General features: G+C 42.6%; 1 protein-coding gene across 1 annotated transcript in view; it reads left to right on the forward strand.

Annotated features, from left to right (window-relative positions):
* Positions 1–17,630, forward strand: part of ADAMTS17 (ADAM metallopeptidase with thrombospondin type 1 motif 17) — a 205,812-nt gene that overhangs the window by 148,707 nt on the left and 39,475 nt on the right. Inside the window, exons 16-18 of the mRNA XM_009289472.2 lie at positions 4,830–4,910; positions 12,795–12,952; positions 17,263–17,422. Of these exons, the coding sequence (XP_009287747.2) occupies positions 4,830–4,910; positions 12,795–12,952; positions 17,263–17,422 (399 nt within the window). The remainder of the gene's footprint in view (positions 1–4,829; positions 4,911–12,794; positions 12,953–17,262; positions 17,423–17,630) is intronic.

Consider the following 17,630-nt stretch of genomic DNA (forward strand, 5'->3'; position numbering starts at 1 on the left):
CTGTGCCTGTAACGCTCAGAGACCTGTATTGAGAATGAGACCTGCATCTGTCTCTCTTGATTTTTCTCAGCCATATCAAGATTTTCATTGCTGCCCTTTGCCTGTGATCCAAAAGAAGGACCACAGATATTTGGATTTTTTTAATGGCAGAACATAAGAAGGTGAGATATGCCAGTTGTTTCAACTATCATTTTGGGAATTGAAGAGTGTATCTTTGCTAGCAGTTTTTCTTTTTAAGATGGTGAAAAAGCAGGCTTTTTATTGTGTATGATGTTACTTGTCCAGCACATATTTAAAAGAAAGAAAGGATATTTGAACAGCGGTGCTGTAGAGCTGGCTAGGAGCATCTTTAGCCAACACAAGAAACTTTTTTTGACAATAGGGTGTACATCTAAATGATGAAAAAATAGAGCCATAGGGCTGACTGAGGGATGTCTTATAAGGGTTTAAGCAGAACATGCAAGTTAGAAATCCTGGCAACCAACTTCACAGCAATAGTAGCAGGCTTTGAAATCTATCCATGGCTCCCCAGTGAAATGATTTTCTTCCGATGAGCTATCCCATGGCTGGAAGTGGGCAGGTGCCGATGGAGGAATTACTCTCAAGATAATAGCAAGTGAGAATCATCACAACTATTCAGAAAATGGACATGCAGTTAACCACTGGGCATATTTCCACTCCACTGCAACAACTAGCACTCAGCAAAAGTTGCAAGGTGGGAAAGGTCATGGAAACTGAGATGCCCAGCTGGTGCTTATCCCTAAAATATTAAGGAAGCTGTGCTGGCCGTGACCAGCAGGTAGGCAGGGCAGTCTGATTTCCTTGGCTTCTACCTTGAGATCTTTGTTCAAAGCACTTTTGGGAAGTTTGATAATGGGATGAGCACTGTTGACTTTCTCACACCTAATTTTCATGTGTGTACAGGGATAAGACATGAAGGTACAGTGCCCAGAGACCAGTACTTTCAGCCATGGGATAATTATTCCTTTACCTCGGAGTCCATCTTTCATTGCAATGTGAACCAGGAGAACAGTTTTGCAGTAGATCAGTGACATTCTGAAGTTCACACTAAACTTTCTGTTCTTTCTGGCAATAATAACAATGGCTAACAATAGATTTTCCTGTGTGAGCTGCTTTCCTCTTGCAAATCTCTCCAGCATTTAAATGAAGATACAGTAGCCACTGTTCACATATTAATCTCCTTGATGACAAAGCCACCTCTTTGTTCTGGTGTCTCTCCTAATACGAGTTACACCATATAATTTGTATCTAGGATTTGCTTCAATCACAGTCTTACATTCCTGAGACACTGATGTAATGCAAATTATCCAGAAAGATTGGTGCATGCCAAAGTAACTGTTCCCAAGGTGGAGTATACTACATACAGCACTATAAATTATCAAATAATGAAGTTCTCCTGTTGTACTTTCAAAGCTTCATCTTAACAGGCTGATTTATGGGTGAAATTACTAGAAATGATGCCTGATAGTTGCCAAATCTCATCAGTCTTTAACCAGTTCCTCATTTAAAGCAGAACTTTAAGCCCAACCTTGCAAATCCCTGCATTGCAGACAATTATCCTAAGACCTAACAGATCTTTGAGAGTCCTTGACTGAGGGCCAACTCTGAGACTTTTTTTGGTCTTACTAGCTGACACTTGATAATCTTTCTGGCAATCTGCAGTTACAGTTTGCTTAATAAAATGTGCCTGGAAAACAATGGAGGTGTTTTCTGGTGCAGTTATCTCAAAGATCAGGAATATTCTGTGACCAGAAGCCTCATATTAGCTCTAAGGACCAGACTGGAGTGGTGGTAGCGATCTGAGTTTGTACCTGTGGCAAATTTGCATGGATGTTATATAGTCTGTTTGCAATAGGATTTGACCACTAACTCACACAATATTGCTGGAAATCATGAATGGGAGTGTCAAGACACTCCTGGTGGGACATGCCCAAGAATTCTGCTTCGTCTCTGAAAGGACAGGTCAGATCCATACAACTGCAAAGTGGCTCGCAGTTCACTAACAGAAGAGTGAAGGTCAGCAGTCAAGTTTGTGCCACATGATCTCAGTGAGTTAGCACGGTATGTTTCTTCTTATTCAGGAGCTGTGAATACAACCCCCCAAAGCCATCAATCAGGATTAGAAATTACATGAGGAGAAAAATCTGGTATAAGACCAAACTAAACAGTCTCCAGAACTAATACGCTATTAATAGCTTACGCTCCACTATTTACCATTGTAAAAAGTGACATAAAAGTCAACTTTTCCACGTGGTGTTCCTCTCACGGCACAGTGATGAAATGAGAGCGCATTTATGGCGCTAGCTGAACCTCAAGCATGGCTCCACAGCTCGCTCGCCTCTAGAGCAGTGTGACACACTCCTGGCTGCTGCTAGGTCAGGGGACAGATCCAAAGTTCGCTGAAGTTAGTGACTGGCTTTCCACTAAATTCAGTGTAACTTTGTATCCAACGCCTGCATGATTTAGCTCTGGGCATTTGTATCTGGCATGTGATTTTAAAAAATAAATAAGTAAATAGTCCCCCAGTAGGTACGTTAAATTACCTGAAACTTGGGCATGTTCCAAACTGGCTTCCTAACAGGGGTATTCAGGTGTGTCATAGGGTCTATTTCCCCATGACGGACTGTCATTAATCACACCTTTGCTGTGTGCTCATGTCTGGTGGTAATTGTCGGTTGGGTCTATATGCAGATGCATGGGGTGCAGTGAGGATGTTTGATTTCTGAAACACTCTGTTTTGACTGTAATTGGGTATCTCAGCTGATGAAAAACCAACTCCTGGCAATGTCTAGAACAAAATCCAACATCTGTGTGCTTTGATTTCATAACAGATTTCAGTATTGCCTTAAAAAAAATGACCCTGGAAGTAATGATTTTTCCCAGTGAAACCCACTCTGTAACAGCGGATGGGAGAGCCACTGCTCTGGCTTCTGTACACAGGCTGGTTAGCAGCTCTGCTCTCCCTCTTTCTGTTTTTCCTGCAAGGGATGACTGACTGTTTCTGAGATATCCTGAGTAAGGGAAAAGTAAGTAAGGAGAAACAAGTGCAAAAAGAACTGAGCTGAAGGGTCAAAGGGAAAGTGTCATTCAGATACAACGATCAGGGAAAGAAGGAGTGAGTCTAGCCCCGACCAGCTATCCACCCAATGCACCTCATGAAACCCAAGAGCTCAAGCCGTATTCATAGCACAACAAAGGGGCTGGGCACTCTGCTGATTCAGACAGGTGGAAATGAATCCACAGTCTGAGACCCAAAATCCCCATCTGTCTCACTCCATGTCTTAATGGTAACAGAATCACTTAGTCCTGAGATGCATGAGGCTGTCAGCATCCTCCTTTGAGGGCCCCCGTATCAGTGTAGCAGAAGCACGGCCATTCAGCTGCACTTACCCCTAAAATAGCTCCCCAAACGTTGCTGAATGCTAGAGGAGTCACTGTTCCTTATGCCAGCACTTCTCCAACCCATTGCTCTATTCTGCCCTTGATTTCCATAAAGGCAGGGCTGACACAGAACAGTTTCACACAGCCCTTTAAAGCAAAAAAAAGGGATGAGGGAACATACAGGATAAGCTACTTAACATCTAAAAGAAAGGGGAGAGCAATAACCCAAAAGAGATGACAAGTTATACACTGCAAAGTAAACTGGGTGGCCAATTAGAAGGAATCAAGTCACCATTGCGATGAGATTAGTGTCATTTACCGGGGCCTGATGAAGCCAGGGTCCAGTGAAGCCAGTGGATAAACTCTGCCTGGCTCCCAGACCTTTGAAATGGGCCCTGATGTTCCTCAGCTTTATAGTTTAAAGGCACCACTTCCACCCCATGGAACAAGTCCGTAACTCCACATGGCTCCGTGGTGGGGGAAAATAGGCTACATTTCCTTGTAGCTCCTAATTACTACTGTTATTCTGTTAGTCAAAAGTGGTATAATTGTATTGTATTGCTGGTTGTTGAAGGAAGCATGAAAAGGCCAAGAGAGTTTCAGAAAGATGAAAACCAAGAGAATTCTATAAAAATATGATGGGGTGCTGTAAAAACTTCCCTACCGTGTCAGATGCTCAGATGGTCTAATTTGGCATGTGTGTCTGCTGGCAGTGTTTAGAGGTGACTGATGGTCAGTCCTTGAGAAACTTTCAGCTCTGTTGTTGCATTAAATCTGAGCTGTGGAATTTTGTTTAGCAGCCCGATGCAAGAAGACCATTACCATTATATCCTCCAGAATTTCTGTATAAAGCTGAAGTGTAAGTGAAAACAAATTTTTTTCCCCCAGTTGTCCCGCTAATTCCTGCTGTTTAGTTTTAGCATCATCAAAATGTTTTGTGGAAGTGAGTCCTTTCTGATACTGATCACAGCCTCGAGCAGGGGTTTTTTTCGGAGGGGAAAGCAGCAGCATCTGTTGGAAACTTCATTTCAAATCACAGGTATCTGTTCTGTGATGTTCAGTGTTGCTCCTGACAGTGACACTTTGCATCAGCTCAGGAACAGCCCTCATCCCTGTCAGTACCACAGGAGAGCCAGGGTGATTCGAAGGGAGCAAATCTAATTAGGCCCAAGCACAAGCCTTAAGTCACCATTAAGCAGCATATGTGCATTTCTCTCCCTCTTCTCAGGCTGAAACGTTAGTCATAACCATGCATGTCACAGCAGTGAAACTTGGCTGCCAACACAGGGATCTCACTTGAAGTGTTTCCCACCCATTCCCCAACCTGGGCAGGAGTTGATTTTTTCATGGTGAGATACTGAATGATTGATTGATGCCTCTGGCTGTCTGTGGCATGCTCTCATCCATCTGCTCTTTTGTTGCCATAGGTTACATCGAAGCAGCTGTGATCCCTGCAGGTGCCCGGCGGATCAGAGTGGTTGAGGATAAACCTGCTCACAGTTTTCTGGGTAAAAAGACAAAAGAAAAAAATGTTTTGATTCAAAACTCAGCTCTGTTTTCTGTTAAAATGACCCTTCTCTAAATGACCTGTAAGATGACAGGTTTGTTGTTGCCAGGAGGTGGCTGTTGATTTCATTCTTGCTGCAATCTCTCTCTGCTTTCATGGCTTGGTTTCATGATGTTTGCTTGATGTGATAGTATGTGACACTTACAGGCCCTGTGCAACCTGAAAGGACCAGAGAATACTTTTATATAGACAGAAGAGTTCCCGAACAGAACTTGGCACCGGGTTGAACATAGCTGCCAGGAGCACACACCACTTTGGGGAGGGAGTGGGAAAGAGAACAGTGCCTTTAGAGAAGGAATGGCAGAGATACAGATAGGAAGGCGTCCAGCTCAGACTGGAGCAGAGGCAGGACAGGGCAGCTGATATCCCTCAATAACCTGACCATGAGGTTGCCTGCACCATTTCCCGTAGCAGCAGGTTTTCACTTGATGTTGTATCCAAGACCTGATCCTGCACTCTGAGATGGGCTAGCTGCAGCCTCTAGTCCACCTGCCTCTATTTTCTCAGGCCAAACAATTTGTTTAATCCTCTCTCATTTCTACTTCTGCGTTCCTTTTGAGGGGAACAGGCTTCCTCTCCTCTTTTCCCTGTTGGAAACAAAGTTTTAGACATGGATGGTGGGTCAGATTTGTATGTGAGGTTGTTGTAGGGCAGAGTCTGTCAACGAATTTGTTGTCCAGTTACTAATCACTTAGATTAAAGATTGGAAGGGTATTTGTAAAATGCGACCGGTCAGCTACATTATATGTCTGTCAGCCTGGTCTCTGCCTCTTCTCTCCAATGTTAGGTGTGTCATTGCTGTGCAATAGATGCTTTATCTCCCATCTACTTCTAGGGAGACCAAGTCATAGAAATGCTAATGCCCCATTGCCCTGAATTCACACAGGAAGCCTGTGGCAGAGCAGGGAGTTGAAGGAAAATTGTCCAAGGCCCAAAAGAACACCCAGCACATTGAAACATCCTTTGCACACTCAGAGCTGCATGGCCACACATAAATGGGGAATTCTTCTGTCTCTCTTAAGTTCTTTATGCTGTGTGGGAAAACAAAAGGATAGGAGAAAATCCCAAACTTCCTCCTTTATTCAGTGAACTTTTGCAGCTTATAGGTCCCTGCACTGTCAAATCTAAGCTCTTCTTGCTGTTGATGAGCTTATTAACACGATTCTTGTCCTTTCACAACACAAACAGTGTTTCAGCCCTTCCACATGCTGATATTCTCATTGCAGTGGCTGAAACAGATGCATGTTCCAGCTGTCCCTTAGCCTGGGAAATATTAGGTACTGTTTTCACTTGTGCATGTTCTGATTGTCTCAAAGTGAGCTTCTCAGAGCGGAGGCACTGCAAGGTTTTAGGATAGAAAAGCACTCTGAAAGATGGAATTGCTTCCAGAGATCTATCAAGCCTGTGGTAGGAACTCTGAGATGATTATGAAGCTTGTTGCTCTCTGTTTTGCAGAAGGGGAAACTGAGGTGTTGCAACTTGCTCATGGCTGTGCAGGGAGTCAGTAGCAAAGCTCAGACTAGGACCCTTCGTTTCTGATTTCCATGTCTTTTGATTATAACCCTCCACCTCCGCAGCCAAAAAGAGACATTAATATCCAGTACTGGGATATAGGATGCCGCTGAAAACATTTACATAGTGATTGTGTCTTAGGATTTCTGGTCTAGTGCCATTGGTTTTCAGTCTTGAGATGCTGCCAAAGTTGGCAGTATCACTGGGAAAGATGCTTTTGTTCTCTGTCTTTCATTCCAGATTCAGGGGAAAAAAAGAGGGCAAATCATGTCATTCAGCTGCCCTTAGGTCAAAAGCATTGGCATTTGTGCCACTTCTTGGTAGGAAGCACATATCACTACTGCTAGTATTTCCACTAATACTGCGGACGGCTTGCTAGGAGAGGATTACGCCTACACGTAAGATGTTTGACATAGCAAAGCACTGGTGGAACAATGAGAGCCAGTGTTTCCTTGGGTTTTGCAAATACTCTGCCTTCTGGAAGCCAGCCTTTTTGTTTGTCTTGGTGGGATTTGCACAGGGTATTTGTCCGGGGCTTGGGCTTTGGCAGATAGCTGCAGCACTGAGAGTCTTATGTGGAGCTAGCGACTGCCCTTCATTGTGACCACATAACCTTGACTAAAGCAGATATTTCCCCACTGGGTGGTGAAGATTAGGATTGTGTACATTTGAGAGCAGGACTTGGCCCTGTGTGCATCACATAAAGATAGATAAAAATCTGGCTATTTTAAAGCTTCTGAATGCTTTTAGCTCTTTGGTTCATGGTCAGGAGCCAGGAGAACCTCTCTAAGCTTTCCAGGGTTTTCTCTTTCAAGGAACACTGGACACAAAGAAAAGATACCCAATGTCTTGCTAACCTAAGCTGAAGAATAGCAGCAGGAGTGTTCCAATAGGACAAAAAAGATGACCAAGAAAACAAAATCCAATCACTCTGATAGGCCTCATAATGCATTGTAAATCCAGGTCTGAGTATGGAAGGATTTTCTATTTCAATTACACTGAAAAAGTTGAGTCCAATCAGGTCCTATTTCCACTCAGAACCGGGTACAGCACTTTGGAAATGAGCCCAGCATAATTTGGCATCATTATTCCATGTGCTGGGAGCAGTGCCTGAAGAATTTCCCTCCACCTACAGGCAACCCACGCTGGCTGCCTTGGCTGGCTGTAACGCTTAAAAACCACCTTGAACAGGAAATGCCTCGGCAGTTTGTGTCCACAGGCTGGGAAGCAAGCTGGAGGGACCCAAGGTGGAAATAAAGGTCTGACTAGATGCCAGGTTTAGAAATAGATTGGTCAGTTCCTGTCTTCCAGCCAACAAGAAAAAAAGAAGTTACGGGTTGTTGCTGGGGTTCCTTTTTCTTTTGCTCTTCTACTGTACGACTTTGAGCCAGAAAAAGCTTAGAGATGTAACAGTGGATTCTTGCTACTGCCTAAAATGCACCCACAGCGGGGAGAAGAGAAAGCTGTGCTTTGCTACCCTATTTGAGGCATAGGGTCCTGGGAGAACTGCAGCCAGCTGTCCACGGCAGAATGAATCCTATGGGTGCTAGCTTAAATCAGTGAGAACTGTTTGGCAAAAAGGGCTCACAGCTGCCTTCCTGTTTGGACTTTTCCACCACAGTCAGACAAGTTTTGTCAGAGAAGACTGCGTATATCCTGGTCTCCTCAGCTCCTGCCACTGAGCTCTTGGGGAGGTTGGGAAAGTGTTCTTTGTTGCATGCTTTGCTTATTCTCTAAAATGGCAGTAAAGATACTTGCTGTCTTGCAAAGTGCTTCAGCAATGCTTGGATGAAAAGCACAGCATTCAGTAAGAGCAAAAGGCCCCCTATTCACTCCACTGAATTTAGTACTATCACCTCTGGGGCTAGGCAGAGCCAGGCCTGCAAGAGTTGTGTGTGACAAAAGCCATTGGAGAAAAAGCAGTACCCTGTGTCTAAGAGACATGGGAGTTTTATAGCTGCAGCATTGATCCCTACTGATGGGGCACTTGCATGCAATGAAGACAAACAGTGGCGAAAACACTTTGGCCCAAATACTCTGCTGAGTCTCCAGTGTAATTCCTGCAATCCTCAAGGAGCACCTTTGGGAACAGGGCTGTTTCCAAACTCTCCGTCTCCTCAATCACTAAGGGAGCAATGCCTGCAGCAATAAAAATGAAACCTTTCCCAGAAAAGAGGTCCACAAAGATGAAACATTTTTTTTTTCATCAGCGAGCTATCTTCCTTTGATGGTGAGCTGGAACCAAAGCACAGTTTTAGTCATTCAAGCTCTTATACACTGTTTTGAGCATGTGCCGTGATATCTTTACTAGTGAGCCATACCGCATGGAGATAGTTTTATCTCATCCACAGCTTTGATTAGTCATGTTCACGGCTCCTCAAGGCCAGTGTGATGGCTGCTTTGATCTGCCTGGAAGCCACTAGGCTTTGGCAGAGGAAAGCAGTCCTGCTTCAGAATTCTGTCTGAAGTTTGCAGAAGGTACTTTGTAGATCGAGGAACAAAGCAGGAAGAGAAGTAAGCCGCAGACAGTTATACTGCTGTTGCATGCAATACCAGGACATCATCATAGCCCTAGTCTATGTGCCAAAGAGAACTTTCCTCAGAAAAAACATTCCCCCACATACATCCCACTCCTCCTGGGGAAACCATACCTGCAGTTTCCCTTCACCCTGATTTTGAAGCCTCTAATGGGACCATGGGAGCTGTCAGGAAGGTTTTGTGCAGCAGACAGAAGGATGTTCCACCTTTCTTCAGTAACTCCCCAGGATGCAGATCCTCAGAAAGGCACACACAGACGCAGAGGACATTGCAGCCTCCACCTGCTCCAGACTTCCCCAGAGGCTAGGCACTACAAGTGATGCTCAGTTGGTAAATTGAACGTGCCCTGAAATATTCCTGGGCACTGAGGCCAGTGGTCATGGAGCATCTTGTGTATGGGTTCTCAGCCACCAGTGAAGGGGGGCTGCCTGCGTACTGCTTATTCGAAAGGCACCCTGGAAAGTCCTGGATCCTGAGCCACGCTGGGAGTTGTTTGGGAGAATTCAAGCTGACCTGGGCCATAAGGTATGCTAGGGACCATTTTAACAACATAGAGGTTCCCAGGTGCCTGAAAGCATGTCTGTGCACTGTACATGGAATAGTCTAAAAATAGGTTTCCACTGTGAGATGGTGCCCTGTGCTGGAATCACTTCAGGTATCTCCTCTTACCTTCGGCAGACCCTCTGGGATCTGTGGAGCCAGGCACTTGTCCTGTTGAGCCAAATAAAACAGTTTTTCAGGAAACCCCCTGAAGAGAAATCTAACAGGGATTTCCCTCCTCTTAAACCTCATTTGAGGAAGGGATGAGCTGGCCCTTCGTTTCTTGAGGGAGCCTTCATTGTAATAATAAAATTATATTTACATATATATTTACATATAATAAAATTATATGTACATAAAAGGCATTAGACGTGGCCAACTCGAATAAAAGGAAAATCTATGTAGAAAAGCCCAGTATCACTACAAACACTCCCACAGTAAATTAGACCTAACTGGTAAGTCAGCTGTGTTGTGCAGTTGACAAGAAGTCCAGTTCCTTGTCTCCTAAGTGTATTAGGCAATTATATATAGCCTAAGCACACCTAGAAGAGTTTGCTGGCTATGGGGACTTGATCCAAAGAGATGACAATGGGAGATTTTCCTGTTGACTTGAAAAGGCTTTAAATCAGCTCCTCTTACCTTCTTGCAACACACTCAGTTAAGTGAAAGCCAAGGTTGTGTTTTTTACTGGAAGGGAATAAAATAGGCATGAAATGCTGGAGGTTAAGAAAACATCTTGTTAAAGGCTTAGCCAAAAGACACAGTTAACCTTGAACTAAGGAAGCCCAGTTACACGTGGGCTATTCTGTCTGATGTCAGGGCAGATTTGATCATGGTGCGTGGATCTCCACAAAGGGGCCTGGGACTTTCTCTCTGTTAGAACAGGGTCTGCCAATTTTCTCTTCCCTCAATGCATCACACAGACATCTGAATAACTGTGCTTCCATTCTAATGTAGAAAACACATAAATCCCTAAATCAACTTGTGCTGATGACTCAACAGTAATGTGATGTCCTTATGGCCTGAGTTGTCTTTCAGTGTTTGAAGGATATCAGTGATGCTGGTGCAATAGGTTATGCTGGAAGAAAGGACATGTTACTCCAAGTATCTTTTCTTCTCAGTATTAATCTTACAGGGCTTCCTTCTGCAGTAGAGCTTTCTTCGTTGTCCTTACTGATGCATAGAGGCACTTTCTGACAGGACAGATGTAATCCTACAGTATCTGACCTTATGCATGTGTGTCCAGCTCGTGGACTCTGAAAGGAGGGTGGCTGTGGCAGGCTGTACCTTGCCTGCTGATGTTTTTTATTTGTGGCCTGGTTTGCCTCAAACCCAGGGGTAGATCATATATCACCTGCTTCTGCCTTTTGAGAGCAAAGAAGGCATCAGGAAGTATCCTGACCATAAGCTCTGCGTATTTCTGATGCTGGAGCTTTATAATGCCTGTCCAGTTTTTTAACTCGCAAAAAAGTCTCCGGAGTAATTTAGAACAACCTAAGGGCCACTCTAAATTGTGCCTGTAGGTAGTGCTTGCAGGTTGGAATATTCTGCCCTCCAGGCTTGAGCACAAGGGGGTATTAAGCTGATCTGCCAAGTTCACATTCTGTCCACTGACCAGTCTCTGCTTTGTAGCTTGACTTCTCTTTATAACTGTGACAGCTGAATGTTAACTTGTTCGATGTTTGCATTACAGAGCACATGCAAACTCAGGAACAGTTTTATTTTGCACTTGCAAATCTTCACGTGTGTATAAACACAGAGATTCGATTGATCTTTTTCTCAAAGAAAGTTTAGGAAAATACAGTTTCAAAAGCTGGTTCTGCTTGGAAACTAAAACAAAATGCAGAGTTGTCTTGCTACGTTTGGAAGGAGAGTTTAGAGATAAATGATCTATGAATTTTATGTTAATGCTTGAAGATCAGAATAGGTTTCCTTGTATACTATGTGAATGAGAATCTTTGAACCCAGCTGCTGCCAGACTTTATTCAGTCTCAGGGTGGGCAGTCTACATAAAAATATACAGATCTTGCCTTGCAAACCTGTCTTCGGTTTACAGCCACTGGTGCTCTCATACTATTTCATCCCAAGTATCAGTTTAATAGCTGTAAGAGTGTAACACTGCAAGTATGTAAGTGTTTCACCAGAAGTATCTTCAGGTCATACTCAAGCAGCTACTCTGTGGTATTAGATTCTTACATCATGTCTGCCAATTCGGTATATGTGTCCAAATTTATGGTACCATCCATTTTTCTAAGATTAAAATCTAAATAGTTAGATTTGAGAATAATCCTTAAAGTGATCTAAGTGTTAATTTCCAATATACCAGATACTCCAGGCATGTTCATTTTACATACATGCCTACACGTTTCCCATGTAACCTTTGACAAATAGTATTTAGATTATTCCAGGAAGAATTATGGCTCTAACTGATTGTTCTCTAATTACGCCATCTGTTTACACTCTGCACTCTGCTCAGCTTGGATAAGGAAAATGGGCTAGTAAGTTTTGCACTTTCCTAGTCAGTCACTTCTACTTTGTGGTTCTTGCTTGTTAGCGCAATGCTGTAATATTTTATTATTACTTTTAAATCCAAATTAAATCTCTCTTCACTGAAAACCAAAGAAAAACAGTTGTGCAAGCTTTCCTTTGCAAAAGCAGAGCTGTATACGTAACTGAATTCAACAATACGCCATGAGTATGTGTGGTTTTTGGACATGCTCCTGAAATAGGTCAAACTGTGGAAAAGTTCTACCATTTAGTCCTAAATTAGTAGCATTTTTTCAAGGACAGTGGGTAGTTATCTTTCCTTCCTTTTATTTCCTTTATAACTCCTTCTGCACACTTTTTTCTTCCTTTTACATTTTCTGGCAGTGGAATGGCACAGAGAATGCCTCGAAGTTTTGAAACTGGAGAATGTTGCTTATTTGGAAAGCAGATCGTAGTAATTTTAGGTAGTAAAACCTTAGCAAGACCAGTTTATATAACGTTATTGTTACTTAATAGCAATGTTAATATAATCAGAAATGCCTTCATCAACCAAAATACAGAATATGCCTAAGTTAGAAACATTATGATGAGTCAGCTAAAATTATATTTTTTTTTTTCTTTTAAACTCACATCTGTTACAAGGCTACTGCATCTTGTACTTCAGGTGGGCTGAGACAGAACCTCAATAGTCTATATTGTAATTACAAATTCGCTTACATTTCATTCCATGGTGTTTGATTCATTCCAGCTTTAAAAGATTCCAGTAAGAGATCCATTAACAGCGACTGGAAAATTGAGCTTCCTGGTGAGTTTCAGATCGCAGGCACTACTGTCCGGTACGTGCGAAGGGGTCTGTGGGAGAAAATCTCTGCCAAAGGACCAACTAAAATACCACTGCACTTGATGGTAACTTTATATCCTTTGTTTGTGTTTCTTAAGTGATGCAACATAAAGGGTTTATATCCTAGCTGAAAGTTAAATTTTGATTGTTTGCTTCCTCACCAGAGTTTTTTAAAGGTATGCTGTAGTGCTTCTCTTTGCATTCTTTTGCAGCATTGCAAGGGCTGGAGAAACCCAGCTCCCTGTTTAAAAATAAATGATGCTGTATTCTGGGAGAACATGCAGTGTCCCAGTAGGTTTGTGTCCAGTACAGGATACTCTTGTAATGTGTTACAGACAATATGACAGGTCCATTCTAGAGGACATACATAGGTTTCCAGGGACCTTCTTTACTTCATGGACATACCTGCTCACACACATGAAACGATATTTGCCAAAATATCTTCTCAGCTGATGCCAGAACATATTCTGTATTTAAATACACTGTTGCTCTAACAGAAGAGGTGCAGATTTGGGATGTACAGATGATACGTTGGAATTTGACCCTCTGTAGTGACTTAGTTGCACACAGAAATGTTCCGTGGTTTTTTTACTTTTTTTTTTTTAATTTTATATATTTTAAGGTGTTCTTGAAAGTTTTTCCTAATGTTCAACATAGTCCTTCTGTTAACCAGGCATGTCATTTTATAAACAGTCATATGGCTGCTGTATGAGAACATGAGTGAGAATCCCACAGGGGTGAGAAGAACAGGATTGTAGTCCCAGTCCTGTCACTAATGGGTGATGGGGTGACTCGTGGGCCAGTCCCTTAATGTTGGTGGTAACCTTAATGTTTCTATCTGTAAGATAGCTGTAATAATGCCTGTCTCATATAAGTGTTACTAGTTGAAAGTCTGCAGAAAGCTTTACAGTTTCTATAGCGAGGTTTGCATACATAGAGTATTTTAATGTATGCATTGTTTCCTGTAACTTTTTTATCCAATTACATTTTTCTGTGTACTGTTTCTTTTCCTTGTGACTTTTTGCCACGTTTGTTCACTGAAGGCTATCTGTAAGCACTGCTAAAAATCAGAAGTCTTTCCCTTTCCTCACCTGAATTGTTTGGCTTGCTGGTGTTCATTGTGCAACATTTCATGGCCCAGTTTGAAAAGCTCAAAAGTTGCTTGAACTTTTCACACACACACACACACACACAAAAATAATAGTAATACTCCACTTTGTCAGTACTTCCCTGTGTCAAAATATGCTGCATAGGAACATGAGGTGTTTTGTCTTTGCTTTTTCAGACAGGTGAGTGAGTTTCCTAGGTTCACATACAGACCAGTGTAAAGCTGGATTCAAAGAAGTTACTACTGAAATAGTCAGTGGTGCAGGTCTGGGCACACCGGCACCTTCCTACTCAGCCATGTAATTCAGGGTCTACCCACACAAGGGAAGTGTACACAGGAGCCATCTTCATCATCAGAAAAGTCAGCTTCTGCTTGACTTTGGCCTTAACACAAGTCTTCTCTCCTGAAACCAGGACAAAGTATCTTGTACTGCCAAGGTCTTCCTAACCTCATGTAAGAAAAAGGAGTTACACAGGTATCGTTTGTGAAGATGCTGTGCAGGGTTCCTTTGCCAGCTCTTGGAACCTTCCAGGGTGTTACTTCGTTGAGGTGTACTGCAGTAAAATTTGGTACCAGAGTTTGCGAACTTCAGCATCAGTAGAGCTTTGTTTTTAAAGAAATACTCATTTCCCCTTCATTAAGGAGTAAGCATCTAGCATAGGAAACTAGTGATTATGAGGTTCTCCCTGAGTATTCTTTTCACGTACAGACTGGCATTTTCAGCACATATGAGCAGAGGAAATTTTCCTTCTTCGCCTTCCACCCAGAAATGATTAAAAAGGAGGAAAGTAGAAGTTACCAGACGATTAAAAAAACCATGTGGCTTAAAATCACTGCCAGTCATAAACAAAGCACACGTGAAATCTTTTCTTCAAATCAGATATTAATCTTTTCCTTGATACAGGGTAGTGGGTTCCATTCTTTCAACGCAAGAAAGGCAGGATGGTTACTAGTTACCTCTAAATAGAAAACTGTTGTTCAAACAGTGGTGGAATACACTGGACTGACAGAGAGCCAGAAGCTTCAGTCAATCCATTGTGACCTGCATTTGAAACCAATTATACACACATACACACACACCCCAATTATATATGGCTACGAAATTGCATGAAATTGGTTTCATATGGGCCTTTAGATTCACTAGTCTTGCACCCATATTGAGATAATAAGGATTTCGTTTTAGGAGCTGGTTTTTAATACTTGAGGCATTTCTCCAAGTGCATTGCTGTAAGTATATTTCTTGGAGAAATTAATGTTTGTGTAACTAGGCCTGTGCTAGACCTCCTCTTGGCAACAGAGGACAACCAAACACTCCCAGAGCATAAAGATGCTTTAGACAAGACTGATTGATCAATTCTGTAGAACAAGCTGTTTGTATCTCATGCACTTGAAGAAAGACAGAGCAGGACTTGAATCCTCTGCCTCTGGCTGCCTGGTATTTCAAACTGTGTTTAAAAAAAAACCATTCATCTTTGAAACTGTAATGATGGCTGGCTAGTTTCAACCTTGGTATTCAGTTCTGGTAGTAAGGCTCCCTCTATAGCTGAAGCAAAATCATACCTTTGTTCCCCACATCTTCTGGAAGATGCTTTTCTGCCCAGGGTTATGCACTGTGCAGAGCAACTCATGGGTGCTGAGTTTGTGTAGCCCCACAGTGTTTCCTGCACAGACCTCCAGGATGTCAGTGGCTGCAAGCTGGGCCCCTTCTTTCAGCACATACGGTTATTTTTTTGGTTAAATGAGCTTATGACAGCTGTAGTGAGATTAATGGTTAAGTAGGAGTGATTTCTGCAAATCTGAATGGGAAACGATTATTGTTGGGAGAAAATAGCATTTGCAACTTTGCTTTTTTTAATTGGGCAGCTGCTTGCTTCACTTATGATAGCCCTACTTAAAATATCTTATTTGATAAGGTGCTGCTCCTATTTCAGTAGGTAACAAGAGCCAGCAGAATTCACCTGTCTAATGCTGCTGAGATTATGGGATAATAAGTATCAGTAAGTCTAAAGCCACACCATCAGCATTACAGTAGTACTTCTATGGCATTTGTTGATAGTGTGGTAACTCAGATTCCATGGACCTCATACTCCATTGGGTATCTTCTAGTCACTTCTGACTCAAGCCAGTGAAAGTGAGAGTCAAATGAAGCACAACATATAAATCAAAACAGGACCAGAACTGTCATCTGCCTGTGGTGAAAAAATAAGCATTTTTCTCTGTTCCTCTGTCTTTGTTAATAGTGAATTTTGGAGTAATAACACTAGAGACATCACATGTGACTCCATGGGAAATAATCAGCCTGCTGTTGGAATCAGGTTTCACTTTCCTCCAGCAATATGCAGGGTATGAAAAAATATATATTGCCAGCAGCTGTATGATATGGCTCTTCCTTGTCATCCTCAGGTTTCTGAGACGATAACATCCTGCTCCTACAGCTTGTCAGCAGGAATAGTCACACTCACTTTGAGTGCCACATTTCCCAGGAGGCATGTGACTTTTTTTTGCATTAGTTGTTTTTGCTTCAGGAAAGATCACCTTGTTCCTTCAGAGGTGTTAATAAACATTTCTGCCTTCAAACTATGGACTGCTGCAGCCCCACTCAAATGCAACAGTAAATGCTGCAGCTCACAGAATCACACAATGGTTGAAGTTGAAAGGGACCTCTGGAGGCTGTCTTGTCCAAACCCTCTGCTCAAGCAGGGTAGCGCAGAGCAGGCTGCCCAGGACCGTGATCCATAAACAGTACAGTGTTAACCCAGAACTTCCCCATTCTTTACAAAGGTCCCCAACCATAAGCCTGTGTCTCTGCATGAGGCTTGCAGACAACTTGCTTTCTAGAAAAAAAGGGTAGGACAAGTATGATGAGTGACTTTTTAACTCTAGACGCTCATTAAAATAGTTGTTATATGAAAACTGCTGATTTAATGCTTCCCGTTGTCTTACTATTTCTCTTTAGATAGCCAGTGGCCTGCTGATCGCATTTGAGGCTTAAACAGAGTTATGCACCAAATTCCAGGTTTAGGCATCTCCATGACTGTTTTAAACATCCACAAATCATGAGCACTTATTGCTCCTACAGATGCCCTGATTTACCAATAACACTGTAATTTCAGGCTTCTAGATAAAGATTTGGTTGCCTTTCATGAGGTACTTATATTTTAGAAATATTGGCCTGAGACAGCATTTCCAGCATTACTGTCTCTGCAGTCTGTTAGCTTTCCCAGTACACAGTGCGTTGTAACGGCCTTTCTTTTCCTGCTGAACCAGGTGCTGCTATTTCATGACCAGAATTATGGAATTCATTATGAATACACCATTCCTGTAAACTATACTGCTGAAAACAGAAGCGAGCCAGAAAAGCAACAGGATTCTTTGTACATCTGGACGCACAGCGGATGGGAAGGGTGCAGCGTGCAGTGTGGAGGAGGTAAGGCCATTTGGAAGCTTGGTGGGACTTGCTGTACTGTGTTTGCGGACACCAGCCGTTAGAGAAGTGCCTGCACAAGACAGTGTTGCCAAAGCATGAAGGAAACTGGCCATGGGAATGGACGTTGCCATAATGAACTCAAATGAGAGCTCATTCTCACCAGCTCTCCCAGCTATCATCCACATCCCCACAGTTAATTTTCACCCAG

Source organism: Aptenodytes forsteri, unplaced genomic scaffold (genome assembly GCF_000699145.1).
Source record: "Aptenodytes forsteri isolate BGI_AS27 unplaced genomic scaffold, ASM69914v1 Scaffold605, whole genome shotgun sequence".
Taxonomy (NCBI): domain Eukaryota; kingdom Metazoa; phylum Chordata; class Aves; order Sphenisciformes; family Spheniscidae; genus Aptenodytes; species Aptenodytes forsteri.